Here is a 23,542-nt window from a genome sequence, read left to right on the forward strand (position 1 = left end):
AGGCGCGGCGGCCGTGCGGACTGCGCTCCCCAGGGCCGCGCGCCGCCCGGCGCAGTGACGGTCAGCGCTGCGATTGGCCAGCGCGCCGAAGGGGCGGGGCGCGCGCACGCGGTCGCGGCAGGGCTGTTGCGACAGAAGGAAAGCGCGAGCGGCCGGTACGGGCGGGCCTGGGGAGCCGGGAGGGGGATCGGGCCGGGACGGGCAGCGCGGCGCGGGCAGCCCGGCGGGCGGGCGGGAACTCTCGGCAGGAGCCGGCGGCGCCCTGTGCTGCGGGCCGGGGCGGACGGCCCGCGGGGTCGCTGGGGCGGGGAACAGAGGCGGGGCGACCCGGGGCGGGCCGGGTCGGCGCGGCCTAACGGCGCCTGTCGCCCCCTCCGGCGTAGCTCCCACCCGCGCCATGCCCTCCGACCTGGCCAAGAAGAAGGCAGCCAAGAAGAAGGAGGCGGCCAAGGCCCGGCAGCGGCCGCGCCGGGTTCCCGACGAGAACGGCGATGCCGGGACGGAGCCGCAGGAAGTCCGGCCCCCGGAGGCCAACGGGACGGCGCTGCCAGGTGAGAGGGTGGCCAGTCCCGTGTCTGCCGCGCGTGTCTCAGGGCGGGGACCCCGGCCGGGGCCGTTCCCGGCGGGACCGTGCGCGCATGACTGTGTCCCGGGTGGCTGAACCGCGACATTGGTATTCTTCCGATGAAACGCGTCGGGTACGGGCTGCGCGGAACCGGGCTGCTGCAGCAGCTGCCGTCGGGACCGCTCCGCCCTGAGGCGGGAGGACAGCCGCAGCCCCTCGGGGCTCCGCGTGGGCCGTACGTGTGAAGGATGCCCGTGGCCCTCGCTTGAGGCATGGCAATGTGAAGATGGAGCGGGCTGATGGTGTTTTGCCTCTCTCAGACACTGTCCCGATCTTCTACTGCTTGATGCACAGACGTGTTTGGGTTTTTTTTGGTTTTTGTTTTGTTTGGAGTTTTCTTTGCTGCTGCAGAAACCACTGTAGCGTCTGAATTCATTCTTTTCTTACTGCTATTGCTCTGACTCTCTGCTCACCTGTTTCTCTGAGACGTAGCTGGTTTGCAGAAACTAAGAGCCTGCCTCTAGAAGAGGTTTTGTGCCTGTTAACGAGAGAGACTTTGCCACAGTTCATCCTAAAGGGAATAGGCAGGTAACGCTTACAGAGGGAGGGTCTATTTTTGGGCCTTCCTTCGCCTCACCTGGCAGCCCACAAGGTTCTTCCAGGCTCAGCCCGCGGTGCGCTGTGCCAGGAGGCGGTCGGTGCGCGGCGCGGAGCCGCAGGGTCCGGCCGGTCCGTCCGCGGCCGGGGTGCCGAGCGCGCGGTGCGCTGCGGCTGGCGGGCTGCGGGGCTGCCGCCGCGGGGGGACTCCGGCCGGAGCTGGCCAATCGCCGGGCTCTGCCGCGGCTCATTTGCATTCCGCCTCCCTATTGGTGCGGCCCTGTGGGTGGGCGGAGCGGCGGAGGCTGCCGGGGGTCCGGCTGGGGATCGGAAAGGTTCTTGCACAGGGTGCTGGCGCTGAACAGGCTCCCCAGGGAATGGGCACAGCCTGGGGCTGCCAGAGCTCCAGGAGCCTTGGGACTGCACTCAGGCACAGGGTGGGATTGGTGGGGTGTCTCTACAGGGCCAGGGGTTGGGTTCGATGATCCTTGGGGGTCCCTTCCGGCTCAGGAGATCATGTGATTTTGCAGGGGTCAATACTTGCATGTTTCTTATTGAGCTATTTACACGTCAGGGGGTAAAACTCCCTTGCCCATTTTTGCTCACCTCTTTCGTTCCTTGGTGTCACTGCTCTGTGGCACTGCCCAAAGAGGTCCTGTATCAGTGCCAGTGACATATTTTTGCTCCTTGGCTAAGGCACATTTGCCATAGTGTTAATAGTGATTTTACCGAGTGAGTGATTTTGCCAGGAGTGCTGGATGCTGACAAGCAGGGTGCCATTCTGCACTGGCACAATCTGAAATTGGGTCTGCCTGCCAAGATCCCCAGTGCCATTGGCTGCTTCAAAGGGCAGCATCTCTCACTGAGGAGTAAAGCTGGCCTGTGACAGAAGGTCAGCATGACAGAAGGTCAGCATGACAGGAAAGAGGGTGGTGAGGCTCTGGGCACAGGCTGTCCTGAGAAGCTGTGGCTGCCCCATTTCTAGAAGTGTCCAAGGCCAGATTGGACAGGGCTTGGAGCAACTTGGTCTAGTGGAAGGCGTCCCTGACCATGGCAGAGGGCTTGGAATTGGATGCTCTAGAAGATGTAACCCAAACCATTCTAGGATTCTGTGATTCTATGATATGCTTGTACTGTAGGAGGAAAGGAAGAGGGGGACATGCAGGTGGACATAGTAACTTCTCAGAAAATTAGTAGGGACTGTTCCAATGCTGCTGCTTCTTCTCTATTCTCACCTTTCCCTTCATTTATTTTCTAGTCAATTCTTTTTCTTGCCAACCCTTTCTTTAAGCTTGCGGGCAATACTTTGTAAGTTCTCTTCTTACCCTAGTTCTTCCTGCAGGGTGGGGTTAGTCCCATCACATTCAGAAAACTGCCTTGCTGCTCTGGCTGCCCACTTAGTTCTGATGGTCCTGTTTTATGTAGATGATATTTAGATATTTAGCTGGTGGAAGTTGGTGCTAGACCATATATATCCACCTGCTAAGCTGAAAAGCTGAGTGTCATAGCATGTGGGTCTCCTCAGCTATTCTGTAGAAATGGGGACCTGCAAGTTGTTTTTGTGATGCTGTGCCTTTTGGTACAGGGGCTTATGGCTTTCCTTGTGTTTGTAAATCAGTAACACTTCTGGTCTTCTCTACATATAGAGGTGGATGCTCTTACAAAGGAGCTGGAGGACTTTGAGTTAAAGAAAGCTGCTGCCCGAGCCGTGACAGGAGTGCTGGCCTCCCACCCCAACAGCACTGATGTGCATATCATCAACCTCTCACTGACCTTCCATGGCCAGGAGCTGCTGAGTGACACCAAACTGGAGCTGAACTCTGGGAGACGCTATGGCCTGATTGGACTCAATGGGATTGGTAAGCTGTGGGGGAAGTGACATGGCTCCCTGGAGCTTGGTAAAAGTGTCACGCTGCTGAGAAGCTGGGCAGGTGCAGGTGGGAAATGCTGGAAACCAGAAGGAGGGCTGTTAGACAGACGTGGCTGAGACACAGAAGTTTCTGTTCTCCCATCTCTCCACCCAGGACAGGGAATTTGTGGGATTGCTGATAGAAGTCTGAGATTGCATTTTAGATTTGAACTGTGCTTTTGATCTTGTTTCTGTCAAGAGTTGGGTGAGATGTCTGGGATCTGTTAATCTGCCTGATTCCTGTTTGCCCAATTTGCTTAGTAGTGCCATTAAACCCAATGCTGATGGTATTGGTCAAAGAACTTGTACTGTATGGAGAAGTAGAAAGTGTGTGGTTTGGCCTTACTGGGAAAACAACTGTACAGTTCTTGGAGAAGGTGACACTACATTGAGAGATGCAGAATATGGGTGTGATTGAAGAGGTGCAAGTAGGAGTGACCATCTGGTTTAACTTTCAGGAAAACCCAGGGTGTTTATGAATGAGTGTATTACTTACCTCTATAGTAGAAGTTTTTGGAATCTGGGATCCTGATAACAACTGGCATCCTGGTTAGACAGCAGAAAGTACAACAAAGATAAAGTTCCCTAGATCTGGGCAAGGGCTGAAGTGCAGTGGTTTCCAAAAAGCTTCTTCATATCTCAGTCCTGTCCTTGCAGTGGTGAGCCTTAGCTAGGAGGGCAGCCTGTCCTTGTGAGGCACTGGGCTCTGTTGTGCCTTCAGTTCTTCTGGCCTATTGGGGAAAAAAATTCCCCAGGACTTTCTGAGGTAGGAAAGGGAAAGAATCACTTGGATCTGAGTGTTTCTCATCTGTTTCACTGTGACATTGTATCTCACTGAATCCAGCAATTAATTGTGATTATATGCACACAGGGAAATCCATGCTTTTGTCAGCTATTGGGAAGCGAGAAGTGCCCATCCCAGAGCACATTGACATTTATCACCTGACCCGAGAGATGCCTCCCAGTGACAAGACCCCTCTGCAGTGTGTGATGGAGGTGGATACAGAGAGGGCCATGCTGGAGCGAGAGGCTGAACGTTTAGCTCATGAAGATGGTAAGGCTTCTCGGAGTCCCAAGGAACATTTCCTCCATTTCCTTCCCTACCAAAGAAAATTTGGGTTCCTTTGCGGAGCTTTCACATGTTGTGGTACCTATTTCCCCCAGCTGCCCTGTACTAACGGGCACAGATGGCACTTCTCTGGACGACTTATTCCATGCAGCATCTTAAGATATGTCTCAGGCTTGGATGTGGAGGGGGCTAAATAGGGGGAAAGCAGAGGGTTTGTTTCCCAGTTGTGAAGCAGTGCAGCTCAGAGCCCTTCATAGGCAGAGGTGCTGACTGGCAGGCTCTCTTTCAGCGGAATGTGAAAAACTCTTGGAGTTGTATGAACGTCTGGAGGAGCTGGATGCTGACAAGGCAGAAGCACGGGCCTCACGTATCCTTCACGGCTTGGGGTTCACACCAGCCATGCAGAGGAAGAAGCTGAAGGACTTTAGTGGTGGCTGGCGAATGAGGGTGGCTCTTGCCAGGTGGGTGGAATAGTGCTTCCCGCCTCTTGTGGGAAAGCCTGCCTGCTCCTGACTCTGCAGAGCCACAGAAATGGTTCTGAGAACTCAGGGCAGAGTTGAGAGGCTTTGGGTTACCTGCACTTACCCTGTGCTGTCATCTCCCCTGTCCTTGCAGAGCACTCTTCATTCGGCCTTTCATGCTGCTGCTTGATGAGCCCACAAACCACCTTGACCTGGATGCCTGTGTGTGGTTGGAGGAAGAGCTGAAAACGTAAGCATGGCGGAGTTTGCTGCTTCTGTGGGTTGTGCTTTTCTGCTTGTCAGCATGTGAGCATGGACATCTTGTCAGCATGTAAGCAAGTTGTGCAGGAGTAACTGTATAGCTCTTGTGAGTTCATGACTGTGTTGCAGTACCAGCGACACCTTCCGCTTGCTGCTACATGAGAATCTTGATGCAAGGGTAAAGAATCCTAGACAATCTTCTGTCTCCCTGGCACTGAAGAAATCAGAAATGCTGGTTTGTACTCCCAGGTTAAAAGTGCTTCCTTGAAACCCAGGAGCAGGCCTTGGCAGCCTGTGCACCAGCATCGTGTACTGTACCAGTAGAGTGAGCTTTCCAGACCTGGCTCTCAGCTCATCTTTCTGCCCACCATTTCTCTGTTTTCACAGAACTGTAGTATCTGAGTATGTTGGTTTCATCTTTTGCTAGTGTGTGAGGTGACTAGTTTCCATAACAAATGTAAAATGTTAAGGTGTAAGGTACAAAGCCTAGGAATAGTAAGTAAGCTCAGGTTATCTAGGGTGTGCATTAAAAGAACTGTATTGTGAGAAGGGCTTTGCCTTTGCAAGGTTTGTCCATCAGCTTTGTCAGTTGAACCTTTTGCATCCTTGCTTTGGAAGTCAGAGGCTTTAGAAAAGAACTTTGAACCTCTTTTGGGGAGGCTTTAACCCCTCATTGTACAGATTTGGAGCGGAGCCAGATGCAGTGTGCCTAACGGAGGGGAGTTTATACTGAGGGAATGTAAGCAGCAGAGGTTGAAACTTCTTAGAAATGTGATGTCAGTGGAGTCAGCTGCATCAGTGGCACAAGTCACCTGCCACATAGGCAGCCAGCTTTGCACTTTTTGTGGCAACAGGCAAAGACTATCCAATGGTGCAGGGTATTTTACTACAGTGAAAACTGTTGGCAGGATTTACTCACTGCAGTTGGTTGTAGCTGCTTTACTGCTGATTTCCCAGAGCATCTCCCAGGGTGTGACCTTTTTGTTCTTAATCAGATTGTAAGCAAGAGAAATCTAATGCATATAAAGCCTTTGTCACCATAGAGCCAACAAACAGGATTTTTTTTCCTAGTTTAGTCTCTAATAACTTACATGGTGCCACAGGTTCAAGCGGATCCTTGTGCTGATATCCCACTCCCAGGACTTCCTGAATGGTGTCTGCACCAACATCATCCACATGCACAACCGCAAACTCAAGTACTACACGGTGAGTAAACAGTGCCCCATGTGACCAAGAGAAACAGAAGCTGTTCTCTGGGCACGTGTGATGTTCTATCCTCTCTTTCCAGGGAAATTATGATCAGTATGTAAAGACTCGCTTGGAGCTAGAAGAAAATCAAATGAAGCGATTCCACTGGGAGCAAGATCAGATTGCCCATATGAAGGTACCTAGCTGCATGAACCCCTACCCTTTTAGGTGGGTATCCCTGTACCACATCAACCTTGACATTGTGGCTTTTGGCTAATTATTTTGTTGCAGAATTACATTGCACGATTTGGCCATGGAAGTGCGAAGCTGGCCAGGCAAGCTCAGAGCAAGGAGAAGACCCTGCAAAAAATGATGGCTTCTGGCTTGACAGAGAGAGTTGTGAATGATAAGGTAGGATCAAACATGGGATCGCATCTGGAGATCTGTATTTGAAACATGGACTATAGGAGTAGAAGGGTCTTTAGCAGACAGCAGGAGTGACTGACAGAGCTGGTAGCAAGAAAGAGATACCCTTCCTGATGCCAAGGATCCCTGTACTCAGCATGAAGTAATGCTGAAGAGTGAGGAGGAGGAATTTTCTAGGGGAGGGAAGTGGAGTTGTCATATCAATAAGGCTGTATTGCAGATACAGAAATCAGAAAGGAATGCCTAGGGCTCGTAGGAGATAGGAGAGGGTGCTCAGTGCGGCTTCTACTTTTTTAAAAAGTACAAACCCACATTTGCTTCAAAGCGAAAGAAATAGGGATTCATTAGCCAGCAGATGATCTTGCAAGCAGGTCATCAGAATAAATCTGAGGGAGTTGCTTTGTAAAAAGTCATGGTCTGGTGCATGTTACAGCTGATGTTAGGAGTGAGGCATGGTTATACCAGAATGACCAGGCTGTCTCGTGTTCCGGGGTCTCACGGGTGGATATTCTGTGTTAACAGACTTTGTCATTCTACTTTCCGCCCTGTGGGAAAATTCCCCCGCCTGTCATCATGGTGCAGAATGTCAGCTTCAGATACACTAAGGATGGGGTGAGTATGGGAGTATTGCATACAGAGATCACTTGTATTCCTGCCTTGTTTGGGAGTGGGAGGCTTTTGGCTGAGCTTCCTGATGAGGCTGCAGCATATGACTAGTGGAGCAAAGTTCTTGGCTGTGCTAATGCTGGGCCTGCTGGGGACAGAGCATTACAAGTACAGTGGGGAGGTTCTGGAGAGTACTAAAAAGGCATAATGTTTCATGGTTTTTGTGATTTGCAGCCATGGATCTATAATAACCTGGAGTTTGGGATTGACCTGGATACTCGTGTAGCTCTTGTTGGACCCAATGGAGCCGGAAAGTCAACACTGCTGAAACTGCTCACAGGAGAGGTTTGCTCCGTACATTGTCTACCCTGCTCTGGACCTTTACTTTTGGGATAGCTTTCAACAAAAGCTGCACTTACTTGCTAAAGGACCCCAGTCAGGCCACAGAAATCCTATGGTCTTGTTGCAATATAGGTTTTTTTCTCTCATATTACCAGTTCAGGCTGTCTCTCCTGTGCCAGAGTGGAGATGGCTGGATTCTATATTTCTGCCATACTGCAAGAGGAGAGATTTCCTGGTGAAATGATTTTATCTTCCCCTTCTAGCTGCTGCCCACAGATGGGATGATTCGCAAGCACTCGCATGTGAAGATCGGTAGATACCATCAGGTACTTCCTACAGCAGCCCCCAGAGTCAGGGAATTCTGAGGAAAATGCTGTCAGGAATGAGGAACCTTGCCCCTCTAGTTCTGCTTCTAAGGCCTCTCCTGCTGCTGCCTTTTTGTGTCGAGATGGGGGAAGGAACTGTTCCATGGAATGGTCTTCAGCTCATGTTCTTACCCTCCAAAGAGGCTGTGGCCCTTCCTGTTCAGTCTTCCACCTGCTATGGCAGAGTTGGTTGCCTTGTGTTTGTCGGGGGGGACAGGCCTCCTATTCTGAAGCAGCACTCCTGCTCCTGAAATGGAAATTATTCCCTAATAGTTCATCACAGAAGCTATCCTGTGGGTGGAATTATTGGCTTTTGTGTTCTGCTGCTCACCTGGTACGAGAGGGGTGCAAGTGGGGGAGTGCTTAGGGCCATGAAGTGGTTGGCCTGCCCAGCCTGAACCTGTCCTTTCTTCTCGGTCAGCACTTGCAAGAGCAGTTGGACTTAGACCTCTCACCCCTGGAGTACATGCTGAAATGCTACCCAGAGATTAAGGAAAAGGAGGAGATGAGGAAAATCATTGGCAGATATGGTCTGACAGGAAAGCAGCAGGTGAGTATGAGCTATTGAGGTTTGCTTTTTGTTCATTAGAGGAATAGAGGTGCTGTATTTTCTGTTGCTCTACTGATATCTGACAGTGTGCAGTGGCACACTGCAGCATCAAAATGCTTTTTCCATCTCTACCATTGAAATTGGAGAAAGTGAAAAATGGCTCATGGGAACTTTATTTGGATCACAGCAATGTGTGTGTTGGAAGGGGTGACCCCTCTTCTGGGTGAAAAGAAGGCAAGTTCTGGTATAGTGCTAGACATGAGCACATTTTAATTGTAACTTGAACTATTTTGCTTCTCTCTCATTTCTGAGATGAATACCAGGCAAAAGTGTTAGAAGATTCTCAGCTGTTTGTGGGGTCCACTTGGTTCAGACAAGAGGGTGGGCTCACCAGTGGTGCTCGAAGTCTAAGCATGACATGCTCCTGTATGTGACACATCATGTGTGTGACAGTTGTCCACATTGCTGCAGTTCAGCATTGATTTTTACATTGTTCTTGCCCATTTGTCACTGCAGAAGTTGAGAGGAGTTTGATTCTTGTGTCAGTGAATACCAGTCAGACCAGTTAACAGTCCTTACACACCTTCAGCACAAGCTGGGCTTTGCTGCGTGCAGTCCTTCAGTAGCCCCTGGAATTCCCTTCTTCTGTGGGTGGTAGAAGCTTAGCGTAGGTACAAGGCTGACTGAACATTCGTCCTCTTGTATCGTGGAGCTGCTGGGAGCCCAAGGTGAGACACAAGTGGTTTGAGTCAGGGTAGCAGGCTGTCAGGTCACTGCAGAGCTGCAAGCCATGTGTGTGTTGGGCAGGTGAGCCCCATCAGGAACCTCTCTGATGGGCAGAAGTGCCGTGTGTGCTTTGCCTGGCTGGCCTGGCAGAACCCTCACATGCTCTTCCTGGATGAGCCCACCAACCACCTGGACATAGAAACCATAGATGCACTGGCAGATGCTATCAATGAGTTTGAAGGAGGAATGATGCTTGTCAGCCATGACTTCAGACTCATCCAACAGGTAAGGACTGTTGTGAGTTTTGTCAGAGCACCTTTCTAACTTTTTAGTAATTAAAACAGGGTATTTTCAGCTGACTGGCTCTTACTCATCCCAAAAAGATGAGTGAGTCAAAAAAAACCACTGGACAAGATTCCCTTACTGTATTCATGTTAAACAATTACTGAGCTACCCCAGAAAAACATTAGGTACTTAAAATAAAAACCACCACAAATGTCAAGTACTGATCTGTCAGCTATAGCTTTGGCTGCAAGTTCAGGTCTGATTTTATTTTTCAGTGTTTTAGATCCATGTAGTTCAGTTGTTTCAATTTCAATTCCCAATTTAGCAAGAAAGGCTTTTCATCTTAGTCCATGAACAAAATCAGAAATACAGAGGAGTCCTAGGATTTTCAGTTCTAAAGTCTTGTATAAATTATGTGGATAATGCCAGGGAAGATGTTTCTCTGTAGATATTTTTCTTGGTAGTTGAAATGTGAAAGTTATCAAACTTTTCTTGGCAGACTTCAAGGAGTAGTTTTTAGTTAACTGTATAATTTTGGTAAGATTATAAAATTCTGTACTGTAAGGTACTGCAAACCTCTCCTCCTCTGCCTCCTCTTCCTCCTTGTTGTTTGCTCTCAGGTCGCACAGGAGATCTGGGTCTGTGAGAAGCAGACAATCACCAAGTGGCAAGGGGACATCCTTGCCTACAAGGAGCATCTCAAGTCAAAGCTGGTGGATGAGGACCCACAGCTCACCAAAAGGACCCACAATGTGTGAGCTGAGGAGCCCCCAGCCCCTGTTCTCCATACGGCTGGCGGTGGCCACACGACTCGTCTGCCCGCCGGCAGGAGTGGGACTGCTGCTCCCTCTGGCTGTGTTCTAGGATTGCTGCAATACTGCTTCCCGTCGACTTGCCTTGCACCTCTGTGTCTGGACAGAGCTGTTCTCTCCTGATATGGCTACGTTTGGGCAACTGTTTCCTTATTTAGACAATGTCCCATCTGAGCCAGGCCTTGGAATCTAATGGCTTGGGGTCACAGCAGTGGCCATTGGGGTGTCCAAGCTGCCATGATACACAAGTGGACACCCCAGCCCAGCTTCTCCTGCCTCTTCCTTCCCAATTTCTGCTTCAGTTTAGACACTTCAAACTCCTCTGGCCTTGGCTTGTTTTTAACTATTATTTAACAGTGTAATTAACAGATCTGCCCGAGAGTCCCTCAGTCAATAAAGAGAGAAGAACAATCTTGTCTTGTTTTGTGAGCTGTGGTGTTTGGGGTATGCTGGGTGAGTCAGCAAGTGCTGAGCATTGAGTGAGGATCAGCCCTTCTGCTGAATGTTCAGTTCCTCAGTACAACCAGAGCTGTGGCCAGAACTTAAAAGAGACATGAAGGGGTGAGTGCTGAGCTCTGAAGGCACTGCGCAGTGAGCTGGGTCCCAAGACCTGGGACACCTCTGCTCAGACAGACTGAATGCTGGGTTTCCAGCAAGTCACAACAAGCCAGGGATGCTTCTGTTGTAGATGATAACAGACACAACTTGACAGTGTTCTGAAGATCAACGTACAAGACAGAACATAAATCTATGGAACACCAGTGTGTGTTCTCAACAACACAGTGGCTCACGTGTGGCTTTTTGCTTCGCCTTGAATTGTCTAATAATGAGACTCAGTAATGTAGGAATTTTGGACTATTAATTCATTCCTTGTTCCTTGCAGGTTTAACTAAAGAGTAATCAACTGAAATTTAGCTTCTATTTTTGTCCTTAATAACAGATTTTTGGAAAAGTTGGTGTTCAAACCTCACCCTGAGCCACAGAAGCTTGAATAAAATAAATTTTAAAAATTATTATTAAAGGATACTAAAGAGAAAAGTAGCAAATCAAGCCAAATAGCTTTTTTTGATCTTGAGTCATTGTTTTAATTACTGCTGACACTGAGAATGGCAGCACTAGTCACATGAAAGGTTCGTGTAGCCCAGCAGCTCATCCAGCAGCACATGTTGCTGGGCGAATGGAAGGACAGGACAAACAAAGGAGTTGTGCTCCCTTGCAGTGCATTCTTTGGTGCTGACTGAATGGCTTTGACTTTTTGAGCAGAGTATTTCCTTATTTTTCTATCTCAAAGGGCCCATCCAAGTTACTGCTGTGGAAGTGCTGTATGTCATTGGTATGACAAATGTCACCATGGGAGCTGCTTCCAGTAGATAAGTAGAACGTTCAGGTTTTTCACTGGCTTTAGCAATGATCTGAGAGTAGAAAAATATGTTTTCTGGGAAATGATGCCAATTAGTGTCAGTGCTTCCAAGTTGGTTCTGCAGAACGGTCTAGATGGCAGTAAAAAGTCACTTGGATGAATATCTCAGAGTGGAGGACTTGGAAGTTACCAGGTAGAGCGAGGGAGTGAAAACCCACAAGGAAGGGATTACTTAAAAGGCTGATGGGTCACAAAAGCTGAACAGTAATAGATTAATGCATGTCTGTTTGTTCTGCTCTCGAGGCTGTAGGAAGTGTTGGAGATTTGGAAAGGGTTGTAAAGTAGCTCTGAGAATAATGAGGCCAAAGAGTCCCGACTGAGGCTAGAGCTGTTTGTCCTGTGCTGCTTTTCTGTACCAAAGATTTGCCAACAATTAATTTCACTCCATTTCAGATCTGGAGGTAATAAATGCAGGATACAATTTTACACGGAGTTCTTTGGGAATGGTAAATCCTGAGAGTGGCTTGGGGACACTGAGATAACAACCAGCATGATGGGCAGTAGTGAGAGCCTTGTTGTAGCTCATGGCACCCAGAGAAGCACTGTTACCTGTCTGCTGTTGTGAAGAGAGAGGAACTGCTTGGATGCAGGCATGTCTCTGATGTATAAGCAAGGACCACAGATAGATGTTTAAAGTAAAAGCAGCTGTAGCTGCACTAGAGGTCATAGTAGGCCAGGAACTTGTAAAATGGAATCCATAAACATACTTTATCAGCCTTGATTTAACCTTGATTCATTCTGTGGTGACAGTTTTTTGGGCTGCACTGAAGCAGCTGTGGCAGACACATCCTGTAGCACTGATCTCAGAGACAGCCACAAGCTGGGGCAGTGGCACTTCAAGCTGTTTCAGCTGGGAATTTTCTGGTTTTGCAGGAAAGCAAACCTACAGATAAATTACAATAATTGCTCCTTAGGTGCTAAGATGGTCATTTCTGTAAAAGAAGTGACCCAGTGCCTGCACAGTCACTCTTGCCTGCAATCCAAAAGTGAGGTTGGCTCTAACAAAGCCACGGCCACAAGTGGCAGATGCAGGCATGTGGGATTCCCTTGTGTGTGTGCTGCAAGTAGATCCATACACCACACAAACAGCACCAAGATGAGTCAAGCCCAGCACACAGCAGCGTGTGCAGCCTCTAGCGCATGCAGCTAGGGAAGCAGATGGTAATTCTCCAAAGCTGGGGGTTCAAATCTGAGTATACTGCTCAGTGGATGAGCCTCTACCCTTGCTGTGTAAAGGCTCCCTGTGCCTAATGCTGAGTGACCAATTGCCTCCACCAACAGGCTCCCTTCCAACTAAATGTTTTCTTTCAGAAAAAGCAGCTGTGTGTTTATCACTGTGTAGCAATGCATCACAAACACGGTGGCAGCTGGGGAAGGACACAACAGCCCCCAGCTCGTTCAGCACAAGAGAGTGGCTGTGTGCTGACCTGAGACCGAGGTGACTCGGCTCCCGTTGCAGGGAGGGTAGAGAATGTCCCTCGCAGGGGGAGCCCTGTGCTGCTTCTTGGCAATACACGGCCTCTTGCCAAACACGGGTGGTGATGTCTCCTGCTCCTCATTCCTGGCTCCTGTTTCAAGAGGATCCCACTGCCACATATCTTCACAAGCCCATTCTCCTTCACAAATGCACTGACCTGACCATTCCAGCCTGTCCTGCCTGATCACTAATGTTTCAGTTTCTGGCAGCAAGAACCTGTCTGCAGCACCAACCCCACTTGCCACTGTGAGAGTTATTTGCACTAGGGGAAGGTGATCAGGTGCCTCCCCATGAGGAAAGGCTGAGAATAAAACAATTCAATGAAACACTGTGGGCTGCACAAGCAGTAGCAGAATCACAGACTGTTGAGTAGGTGTCCCAAGCTCACTCTTTGGAAGATGTGATTTGCTTGGGATGTTCCAGTATGATGTGTGTACCTGAGCAGGACACTCTACATGGCAGCACAGAGACCCCACTGTGTTCCCCCACCAAACAAGAACATTGGCATCACTCTCCTATGAAATGGCTGTGCTAGTGTTTGCTGAAAGGCTTCCTTTTCTCTCCAAAGCACAGAGAACTGTTTTGTTCACTTCGCTGCTGTGTTGCTGCATGTTTTCCCTGGCTAAGCCTAATTCCTGTGTCGCATTTACCCTCACTAGTGTAATCACTGGTTTCCAAGGCAGATCAAATCCATACTTGGGGTGTCAGCCCTCCACTACCTCCCTCCTGGCATTCCAGGCCCTGTTATGTGCAGCAGGTGGGATCCCAAGAGCAGACTAGGTAGCAGGGGAAATACGGCTGGTACGGAGTCTACAATGCTGTCATTTCATCTCTGGACCAATGCTTCCTGCAGTTACTGAGTTCCCCCTGATGGCCTTACCTGTTCCATAGCATAGATGTGATTCCATTTGATTCTGGAGTACCTTGAGTACTTCAATTCACACCCTTGCACAGCAGCAAGATCCTTCTTGTCACCAACCCCCTTTTGGACCTGCTAATGGCTCTTCTCTGGTAATTCTGTCCCACATAAATTAGATGCTTCTGCTCTTGCCCCCTCTTTTCCCAGGTTACACTCAAACTTCTCAGGTCTGAAAGTTTAGCTGAATCTGTCACTTCCAAGTTCCTCTCAGGCCAGCTGCTCTTCATTTAGTGCAAAGTGGAATCATCAGCCACAGGTGTGCACTTGTCCTGCACCTTGGGGGCTGCAACTGATTAGGCTCTGCTGCCTGTGGTATATAACCAGCCCCACAGCAATTGCTGCTTGCTTTGGAGGCTAAGATGAGCTCAGAACCTTTGAAGAAACATGGTCATGCTGCCGCCTCTAGGGATAAAAGATCTAAGAGGAAGCCTAAGAGAAAGGAAGCTTTTTCGGTCTATATTTACAAAGTACTGAAGCAGGTGAGTAAATGTTTCTTTTCTGCTAGAAGTGGCTTTGTACATAAAGTAACTTCTGCCTGTTGTATGTCAACATTATAAAGGGTAAGGAAGAAAAATCTGGGTTTCTAGAAAGATGGGGGGAAAAGTGTGAGTGGGTACAGGAGAGCTCTAGTTGAAGCTTAGAAGTTGAGGGGGTTGATTCTAGGGGTAGTAGAAATTGATCTAGAGCAGAAAGGGTTCCCTAGAGAGAATGAGCTCTGGGGCACAGCTCTGCCTGAAGAAGTAATTGCATAGAAGTCAGTACAGTAGAAACAGCTGCTGCTGACCGTGTGAAAAGGTGCCTCTGGTGGTTTTTTGATGGGGAGATGAGAGCATTTTTGGAAGTGGCCGTGGGTTTTCTAGGCCACAGTTGTCAGCATGAGGCTGTTGACAGGACTTGGAGACTGGACTATTTCCACCCCTCACAGGTCTGTTTTCCATGGGGATTGTGAGGAGGCTTCTAGTGCAATCCCAACACTCCTGTGGCATTATGGGAGCCTTCTGAGTTTAAAGCAAGTGGCCCATAATTTGAAACCCTCAGGGTGGCAACTGCAGGTCCTTTTGGGGTTAGAGTGCCCTGTCTGGGATGAGGAATGGGGGCCACACTCCTTCAAGGGTGATGGGTGAGTGAGATGGTGTTTGGTTACCATCTGGCAGGTGCACCCAGACCTTGCCATCTCCTCCAAGGCCATGAGCATTATGAACTCGTTTGTCAATGACATGTTTGAGCAGCTGGCGGCGGAGGCGTCGCTGCTGGCGCAGTACAGCCAGCGTGCCACCATCACCAGCCGCGAGGTGCAGACCGCCGCCAGGCTCCTGCTGCCCGGGGAGCTGGCCAAGCACGCCGTCTCCGAGGGCACCAAGGCTGTCACCAAGTACACCAACAGCAAGTGACCAACTGGGCCCCAGGGAGACCGGCTCGGGCCCTGCTTCTTCTCCTGCAGGCGTTGGGATTTGGTCTTATTCAACTGAAAAAGCAAAACCTGTTGTCTGCTTGCAAATAAAAAATGCATGGAAATGCAAGTCATGTCTTTAATCTTTGCATCACAAATTGTGAGGAAGTTTAAACTGTGGCCATGGGGATTGTTTGGCAGGGCTGGAAGAACAGATGCTGTTTGCAAGCAGCCACATACAACAGGAGCAGGGACCACAGGGTGTGCCTGGGGAAAGCTGGGGTCATGGAAGCATAGTGGGGTTCTCTGCAGTTCTCCAAACTCCTTATTACGGCTTTTGGATTCCTGACTGCTAAAAACTTCTGCTGCCTTTTACTTTCCTGATGTTCTTCAACGGCTTCCTTACTGTGGTGGGTCTCTCTGCCTGAGTTACCAGTTCACACTTGTCAAGTAGATGCTAAATCTCCCTGCATCAGTAGGAGGAAGTTAGCAGTGGGTAAAGGGTTTTTTCTAATATTCATGAACTATTTTCAAATGTGGTGTTCTTTGTTTGTTTTGTGGGGTTTTTTTGTTTTGTTTTTTTTTTTCTGGTGGGCTGTGGGGAAAAGTGTGAGTTTTTCCTTGTTTTATTGCTCTTGTTTGGTTTGGGTTTTGTTGTTTTTATTTGTTTTTTCTGGTGAAAATGTCTTCCTTTTCTGAGAGAGGCAGAACCAAAGCAAACCAAGCTTGACTGACAGGAAAAACAAACTGTTTTCTTTCTAGACATGTGCCCATCATCTCTATTTGCTTTCAGTGGCTTTAAAGAAAACTTTGTCTTGCAGGGCTCTAAACTGGGCTGGGAGTGTCCTGTGTTCTGCTTTGGGCCATCATGTTAATGACTGGTGCTTGCTGCCTTTCCTTGTATCACCAGGCGCTTCCTACAGGAGTGATCAAGGGCCCAGAAGGGAGCAGGAGCAGCTTCTGTCTGTCCACATGGAGCCTGGGCAACCCACAGGTCTGAGTGCTGTGTCCAGAGCCAGCACTCTGTGGTGGGTGCCTTGGCTGCCCTGTAAGCACAGCACCTCCTTGGGATGAGTGGGGCTTTCCTGGGTTCCTGCACAGAGGTGTTGCCTCAGGGTCTGTGGTAGAGTGAAGGAAAGGTGTGGTCCATGTTCTTGGTGGAGATGACAGAGTAGTTTAGGTTGTAAGGGACAAAGCCCATCCAGTTCCACCTCCCTGCCAGGGGCAGGGACACCTTCCACTAGAGCAGGTTGCTCCAAGCCTCAGTGTTCAACCTGCTCTCGAATGCTTGTGGCATCCATAACTTCTCTGGACAACCTGTTCCAATGCCTTTGGCCAGCTTCACATTGGAATGGATGTCTGGTTCTAATGTCTTATTTTCACAGTCAGCATCAGGCTGCACCAGGAGGAACCAGAGCTGTGTGAAGTTCCAAGGTGATGGTAAATGGGGCAGTCCTGGATTTCATAAGCTTTTGAGGTGGTGCTGAGTCTCATGAGCTGTAGAGCTGTGACAGGTGCTGATCTCTGACAGGGGTCAGCCTGGCTTCGTGGTGTGGGTCAGACAAGATGTACATGATGCTTCTACGGGCAGTATAGGAGGCAGCAGCACTGAGCATCTTGCCTTCAGCTCCATCCCTGCTGCTACAGAGTGGGGCTGGCTGAGGGAGGGAAGGGGCTGTGCTGTGTGTTCTGTTTCCTTTTGATTGTAGGACTGCACTGAAGAGCCATCTTTTCATCGTGTCTGGCCTGCAAACCAGAATGGGACTTGAGCAGAGGTGTAGGCTGCACTTTTTTCCTCCCTCTAACCCTTGTGGTGGCTGTGCTGTGGGGAGAGGCTCTGTGGCTGGTGCTGGAGGCAGAGCAGCTGTGGGGATGTCCAGCTGCATGCATGGATTGGAGGCAGGCCTGGGAGAGTCCAGCCAAAGAGGGGATGCTGAGCAGGCTCCATTTGCATCAAGCAGGTGAGCAGCTCATCTCCTTGCTGAATCTGTTCTATTGCTCGGCAGGCCATATATATGTGGTTGTGTTCTGATCTGCTTAAGGGGAGGAGAGGCAAGTTTTGCCTTGATCCATAATTGTGGAAAGGAATTAGGTTCTAGACATACCTGAAAGTGAGATTAAAACACAAACGAGGTTGTTGGGACCCAAAGTGATAATTAAATTCTGCTTTTCTCCTTTGTATTAAAATAACAAACAAACAACCCCAAAACAAACCAAAAAAAAAAAAAGAAAAATGCCAAGAATAATCATGAAAAGCACAGGAAAGGGGTTACCACCACCATGGGGCCACAGATGGCCTATAGAGTGCAATGGGGGAGATCTGTGTTGGGTGTGATGAGTCTTTCCCCAGTGGAATCCCTCTGAGAGCTGAGGCATGAACAGCCTCCTAGGAGCAGCCAGGACAGTGAAGGACAGCAAAGACTTGGATATTTTGTAGATTTTTGCAGCCCCTGTGGCAAACTGGGGATGTGCTTATAGAGTGTGTTGAAAGCAGCAACATCACATGTCGTAGCAGCAGCAGGTCTGTGGAGAACATCTTTGCTCACTAAAAGTTCCTTGGCTGGTGTTTTGGTATCTGGTGAAGTTTGCCTAATGTATCAAAAGTTTATTACTTGGTTGCCTGATGTATGAACTACAAGCTCTTTTAATGACCCTCAAAGAGGGTGCCTCATTTGCTAAATTAAGGCAGTGTCTGAAGCTTTTGTTGGAGGCAGTTCAAAACTTTAACTTTCAAACCTTTATCTTCGAGGAGGCAATGGAGAAACATTCCTTAATTGATCACTACAGCTTACTCCCCCTTCCAGCAGCTCTCCCAGCTGTGGGATGCGCAGGCACGCTCTCCTGCGGGATGGGGGATGCTGAGGAGCAACCCGGAGCTGCAGTTCTCCTCCTGCCCTGGAGATGGGTCTCTCTGACTGCCTGATCTCAGATCCATCGCTGCGGCACGGGCAGGAGCCCCGCGCTTCTCAGCTCGGAGCAGGCTGCCTGTGGACCCTGCAACTTCCTTCTCTGGTACCTCGGCTCTCTTGGCGGATACCTGGCTGGCTGTGTGGGTAAGGTGCTGATTTGTGGTGAGGTGGCTGTCTCCTGGAGGTGTCTGATAGAGCATCGAGCACCGAGTGAGCCCCAGAGGAGTAACGATTTATTGGCATGGGTGCTTGATTCTCCAGTACTCCACTTTTGCATCCTGCTTCGTGTCACACCCCCGTTTTTTCCCCATCCCCAACAAAGACTTGAATGGAATTGGTGATTGGCCTCACATTACTCTTACTAGATCCCTGCATTTCCTCAATTATGGATCGAGGCAAGATATGTGACAGGTAGTGCAGATGTGCTAAGACTGAGGGGCAGAAGCAGGAGGTTGCTTGTGGAATGAGAGTTCTGCCCTGAGCTTTGCCCACATTGTCCCTTTCACATTTCCCATATGGCAGTGGGTTCATGTCATGGTTTGACCCTGGGCAGATGCCAGACACCCACAGCAGCCACTCACTTGCTCTCCCCTGCCCCAGCAGGGCAGAGGAGCAAAAAGAAAAATTAACCAAGTGGGCATGAGTTAGGAATCAGGAGGAAATGCTCCAAGGGCAAAACAGGCTCAGCTCAAAGTTACAAGGTGAATTTACTATGAACAGAGACAGAGGAGGATAATGAGAAGCTAAATAAGCCCTTGAAGACACCCTTTCTTTCCACAAGCCCTCCCTCCTTCCCACCAACAGAGCAGGGAACAGGGTGTGGGGGGTTTGGTCAGCTCATCACTGAGATCTGCTGCTGCTCAGGGAGAGGAGTCCTTCCCGTTGTGCTGTGGAGTCCCTGCCACGGGACATAGGTCTCTGTGAACTTCTCTGACATGGGTCCATCTCACGAGCAGCAGTTCTCTCAAAACTGCTGCAGCATGGGTCACTCATCCACAGGGTGCAGTTCTCCAAGGCCAGGCTGTTCCAGCCTGGAAGCAGGGCTCCCTCTCTCCATGGGACTCCTACTGGATCACAGCATCCTCCAGGCATCCACCTGCTCCAAACGTGGACACCTCCTCCACGGGCTGCAGGGGGACAACCTGCTCCACCATGGTCTTCACCACAGCTTGCAGAGGAATAGTGGCTCTGGTGCCTGGGACACCTCCTGCCCCTCCTTCTCCATTGACCTTAGTGTGTCCATGTTGTTCCCTTGCATGTTCTAACCTCCTCCTCTTCTCTGACTAGGAAATAAACCTGTGGGTGCACTTTGATTTCTTCTTAAATATGTCATCACAGAGGTGTTGTCACTATCTCTAGTTGGCCCAGGCTTGGCCAGCAGCATGTCCATCTTCAGAGCCATCAGAGATTGGCTTTGCTGGACATGGGGGAAGTTTCTAGCAGCTTCTCACAGGAGCCTTGTTTGTGGCCCCCCTGCTACCAAAAACCAGGCCAAGTAAAACCAGCACTGTTCATTTCTTGCTGTGCAGGGATCCTGCTGCTTGTTTCCTCAAAGTTAGTTCCCACTGAGCTGACCTGGGATGCTTGCACAGGATGTCATACATGGTTATCTTTTCCAAAAAGATCACTCTGTGATTAGCTCATCAGGTTTGCTGAGGACCATTCCTCAGCTCAGCCACTTTCAGACTGGGCTTGTGCCTCCATACCCTTGCAAAATTTAACTTGGAGCCTGTGCAGGCTCTCTTCTAAAGTGTCTTAGGTCTTCCCTATTCCATGTGAGTCTGTCTTTGTCCAGGTCTGCCTGTGTCTTTGCAAGTCTCACAGCAAGTTTTTAGTGCTGCAATGTTGCAGCACTGTCATGTTGGATGTCCCTGGCCACATGTCTATGTTCTTACTAAGCTATGCATGTCTATGGGCTAGAAGCAACTAATCCTCTCCTCTCCTTTTCCATTTTTCAACCTCTGAAAATGAGCATTCATGAAAATATCACCAATGCCTGTGTTCTGTTTTGCTTTCTGCAAGAGAGCAATGGCTTAAGAGCGTGTGCTCTTTCTCTCAAGGTGTAGGACCATGAGGCATAGCATCCCTGTGGTCTGAGTGGAGCAGGTTTGAGGGGAGGGATCTTTTTGGGCAGTGGAGGCTGGCAGCAGTGTGCAGACCTGTGTGTATTCTTCTTGCCATGTTGTGTCCCTTGGCAGCCATCTTGCCAGGTGGCTGCTCCAGTGCATCATTAGACTCTGTTCCAAATAGCAGAGGAACAGTTCAGCACTCAGAGGAAAATGAGCTGGTGATGGATAGCCCTGGTGATGCCAAAGCTGTTAAAATATGAACCTCTGATATACAGCCAGGGTTCCAGCAAGGGACTTTCATCCTCTCTGTGCTCAACAGCTAGTGTGTGAGGATGGTGCTGGTCTGTGTCTCTTCCCTTCTCTGTTTGGTCTGAGGTAGGCTGTTGCCTTTGGGCACTGGTAGCTTGTGGTGGCCATAGAATCCCTGCAGGAGGAAAGGAGATGGGTGATGGCCAAAGGTCAGGCAGGCACTCCCCCATCAGCAGGTACACTGTTTGAAGCTCTGTCATCCCTGATGCTGCCAGTGCTGTCATGGGACCGAATGTCCACGGCATCCTTGGAGCTGTGTCTCCATGTATGTTGTCCCCAGCAAGGGTTGCTACAAATGGTTTGCTTCCTTGGGTTTTTTCTCTCTTTTCATGCTCTGTGTGCTCTAGATGCTTGGATGTATCTAACAATGATGCTGCTTTCTTCATCTCTCCTGCTCGGGATTGTGCTTGGGGATGTGGGAGGTATTCAGAACTAAGTGAAAAAGTCTGTTGTGACTGCAATTTCCAGGGCCATATCAAGGGAGTCAGAAGGCATCCTTGTTTTCATGTCCTTTCCCTGTGTAGCCCTGTATTATCCACTGCCAAACTGGGAAGAGACAGAAAGATCTGCTGTGTGGTGAGGTGCTGCTGATGCGGAGCCCTGGGACTCACAGTGCCCCTGGTGTGGCAGCTGCTCTGGGGCTGCAGGACACTGGGATGGGGACAAAGGTGTGTTCTCACACGGGCAAAGTGCATCAGCATGGGCTCAAGACAGGTGCCAGTGGTGCCCTGTTTGGCCTCCAAGGAAGAGGATGCTCCATGGGCCCCATGCAGTGTGTGGAGCTGGAGAAGAGGATGACATGGGCAGAGTGGCCCCATGAGGAATGGCTGCTGCAGGCCACACGCCGTTTTCCCATTAGTGAGTGTTTAGTTCAGCGTTTTAAATAATTGTGTCCTCGGAATGATATTTAAAATCCATTTGGGAGGCAATGAGGCGGGAAAGTGCCTATGCCATTGTGATGACGCTGCGCAGGCCGTGCCACACATGCATATTACAAACTCGTTACAGGCTCGTTTCCATGCATGCTGCTCCCTCCCCACACAACCTCATTCTGAGGCTCTGAATGCATCTCCCCCACCATGGCTGCAGTGCTTGGCCCTATGGAGACATTTATTTGACCAGGCAGACCTGGTGTCCTATGGAGCATGAGATAGCCAAGTCATAGCAGTTAGGTGCTGTCCATGGGAAAAGAAATGTGGGGCATGTTTGGTGATGGGACTGTTGTTCAGGTGTCCTGGCCTTCTGACCAACTTTCTGACCAGCCCTTGGACTTGTGTTGCTGCAGGTTCCACACCCTGAGGCCCCGAGGCTTTCAGCTGCTGTGCTCTGGGCATTCTTGGAGGAGTTGTGTCAGCTATCCTAGGCTGGGTCTGAAGCTGAGGACAAGCCTGTGCTTCTGAATGTTCATGGGAGATGCATGAGCTGGAGGGACTAGGTGTGAGGAGCTGATGGAGCAGCAGCTTCAGCAGTGGCTCTGTGAGTGCTGCTTACTGGCTGCTTGGGAAAGTGGCCTTGCTGCTTTTTTTATTCCTGTCTTCTCTGTCTTCTGTGTGGGCACCCTCTGCTGTCCTCTTAAGCCATGTAAGATAGAAATTCTATGTGGGAAGACAAGGCTCTGGTACCACTTTATCCTTCTCCTATTGGCCTTGGTGACATGAGCACTATTCAGTCCTTATCCTCCTCTTCCTGATCATGTTGAGGCCTTTCTAGCCAGGGTCCCAGCCATGGTTTGCCTCAGTGCTACTTTGTGATCAAACATTCAAGGGGTGAGGATGAAAGCCCCAGGTATACTTAAGGATATGTTGGGTTCTGACTTTTCTGTCTCTGGCTCAATGACTTGGCTGGCTGTTTTTCTGGATAGGAAATGGATGGCTCTGGCATCCTTTTCTCTGCCTGCAGCTGGGGGCCCTCAGTGTCCTCAATGTGCCTGTGGACTTTCCTACTTGCCAGCTGTGGGTGCTGGGCTTGGAGATCCTGAAGGTGGCTGGCTGTATTTTGTAGGTTTGGGGTTTTGGTTTTTTTTGTTGTTGTTGTTGTTGGGGGTTTTGTTTTGTTTAGGTTTTTTTGTTTGGTTTTTGTTGTTGTTTTGGCGGGGTTGTTTGGGGTGTTTTTTCGGGTTTCTGTTTGTTTTGTAGTTTTTTGTTTTGGGGTTTTCTTGTTGGTTTGATTTTTTGTTTGTTTGTGGGGGGGTTGCTTTGTTTTTTTTGTTTGGGGTTTTTTTGTGGATTTGACTTGGTTTGCTTGAGGTGGTTTGGGGGGTTTGTTTGTTGCTAGCCATGGGAAGGGGAGAAAATGTCTAGGGTAGCTGGTGCACTCAGGAGCACACAGCTCCTGGTCTGTGAAATGCTGTGTGAAGGCACTGCCTGCCCTTGGCCTGCATGCAGGGGTGATGGGGCAAGGGACACCCTCAGTCAGAGCATTCCTGGATGGTCCTGGGGACATGAATAGTGCTGAACCCTGATGAGGGGCTTGTCTGGGACTCTGTTCCCAAGCCCATAGCTGGGGGAGAGTGATGGCATTGGTTCCAGTGGTAGGAGCAGCACGAGATGGAAAGACAGACTGGAGAGAAACTAGGTGTTCTTAGTTTCTCCTTTTCCTCATGTCTCAGAGAATCCAGACTTCCTGTACTCAAAGTTCTCCAAATTGCACTGAGCCCCTCACCTGGCTGGAGGAGACTCTGTGAAGCTTGAATGTGGATTCCAGGGTGGAGCTGGAGATAGAGCCACTGCATCCTTCAGGAAACAATATGTTCCCAGTGCAGCACCAGTGCACAGAGCATCTGTGCCGTGACAATGGGGATATTTGGCATGATCCCAGTCCTGGGACTGGTTCATGGACTCTCTTCAGCTTCCAGGTTCTTACATAATTGTTTTTTCTGCTCTAGAAA

General features: G+C 49.7%; 2 protein-coding genes across 2 annotated transcripts; both read left to right on the plus strand.

Moving 5' to 3' along the window:
• Positions 1–15: 15 nt before the first annotated feature.
• On the plus strand, positions 16–10,573 carry ABCF2 (ATP binding cassette subfamily F member 2). Its single transcript, XM_085049941.1, has 15 exons — positions 16–155; positions 384–551; positions 2,809–3,021; positions 3,943–4,125; positions 4,430–4,601; positions 4,756–4,851; positions 5,966–6,068; positions 6,151–6,246; positions 6,342–6,461; positions 6,999–7,088; positions 7,317–7,427; positions 7,688–7,750; positions 8,211–8,339; positions 9,147–9,350; positions 9,971–10,573. Exons 2-15 carry the CDS (start codon positions 398–400, stop codon positions 10,106–10,108), a joined length of 1,872 nt encoding a protein of 623 aa, XP_084906067.1. The 5' UTR covers positions 16–155; positions 384–397; the 3' UTR covers positions 10,109–10,573.
• Positions 10,574–14,306: 3,733 nt separating this feature from the next.
• H2BK1 (H2B.K variant histone 1) lies at positions 14,307–15,891 on the plus strand. The gene is made up of 2 exons (XM_085049958.1): positions 14,307–14,457; positions 15,133–15,891. The coding sequence occupies exons 1-2, from the start codon at positions 14,338–14,340 to the stop codon at positions 15,367–15,369; spliced, it is 357 nt and encodes a 118-aa protein (XP_084906084.1). The 5' UTR covers positions 14,307–14,337; the 3' UTR covers positions 15,370–15,891.
• Positions 15,892–23,542: the final 7,651 nt, after the last annotated feature.

The sequence above is a fragment of the Lichenostomus cassidix genome, chromosome 2 (genome assembly GCF_008360975.1).
Source record: "Lichenostomus cassidix isolate B80296 chromosome 2, HeHo_3.0, whole genome shotgun sequence".
Lineage (NCBI taxonomy): Eukaryota > Metazoa > Chordata > Aves > Passeriformes > Meliphagidae > Lichenostomus > Lichenostomus cassidix.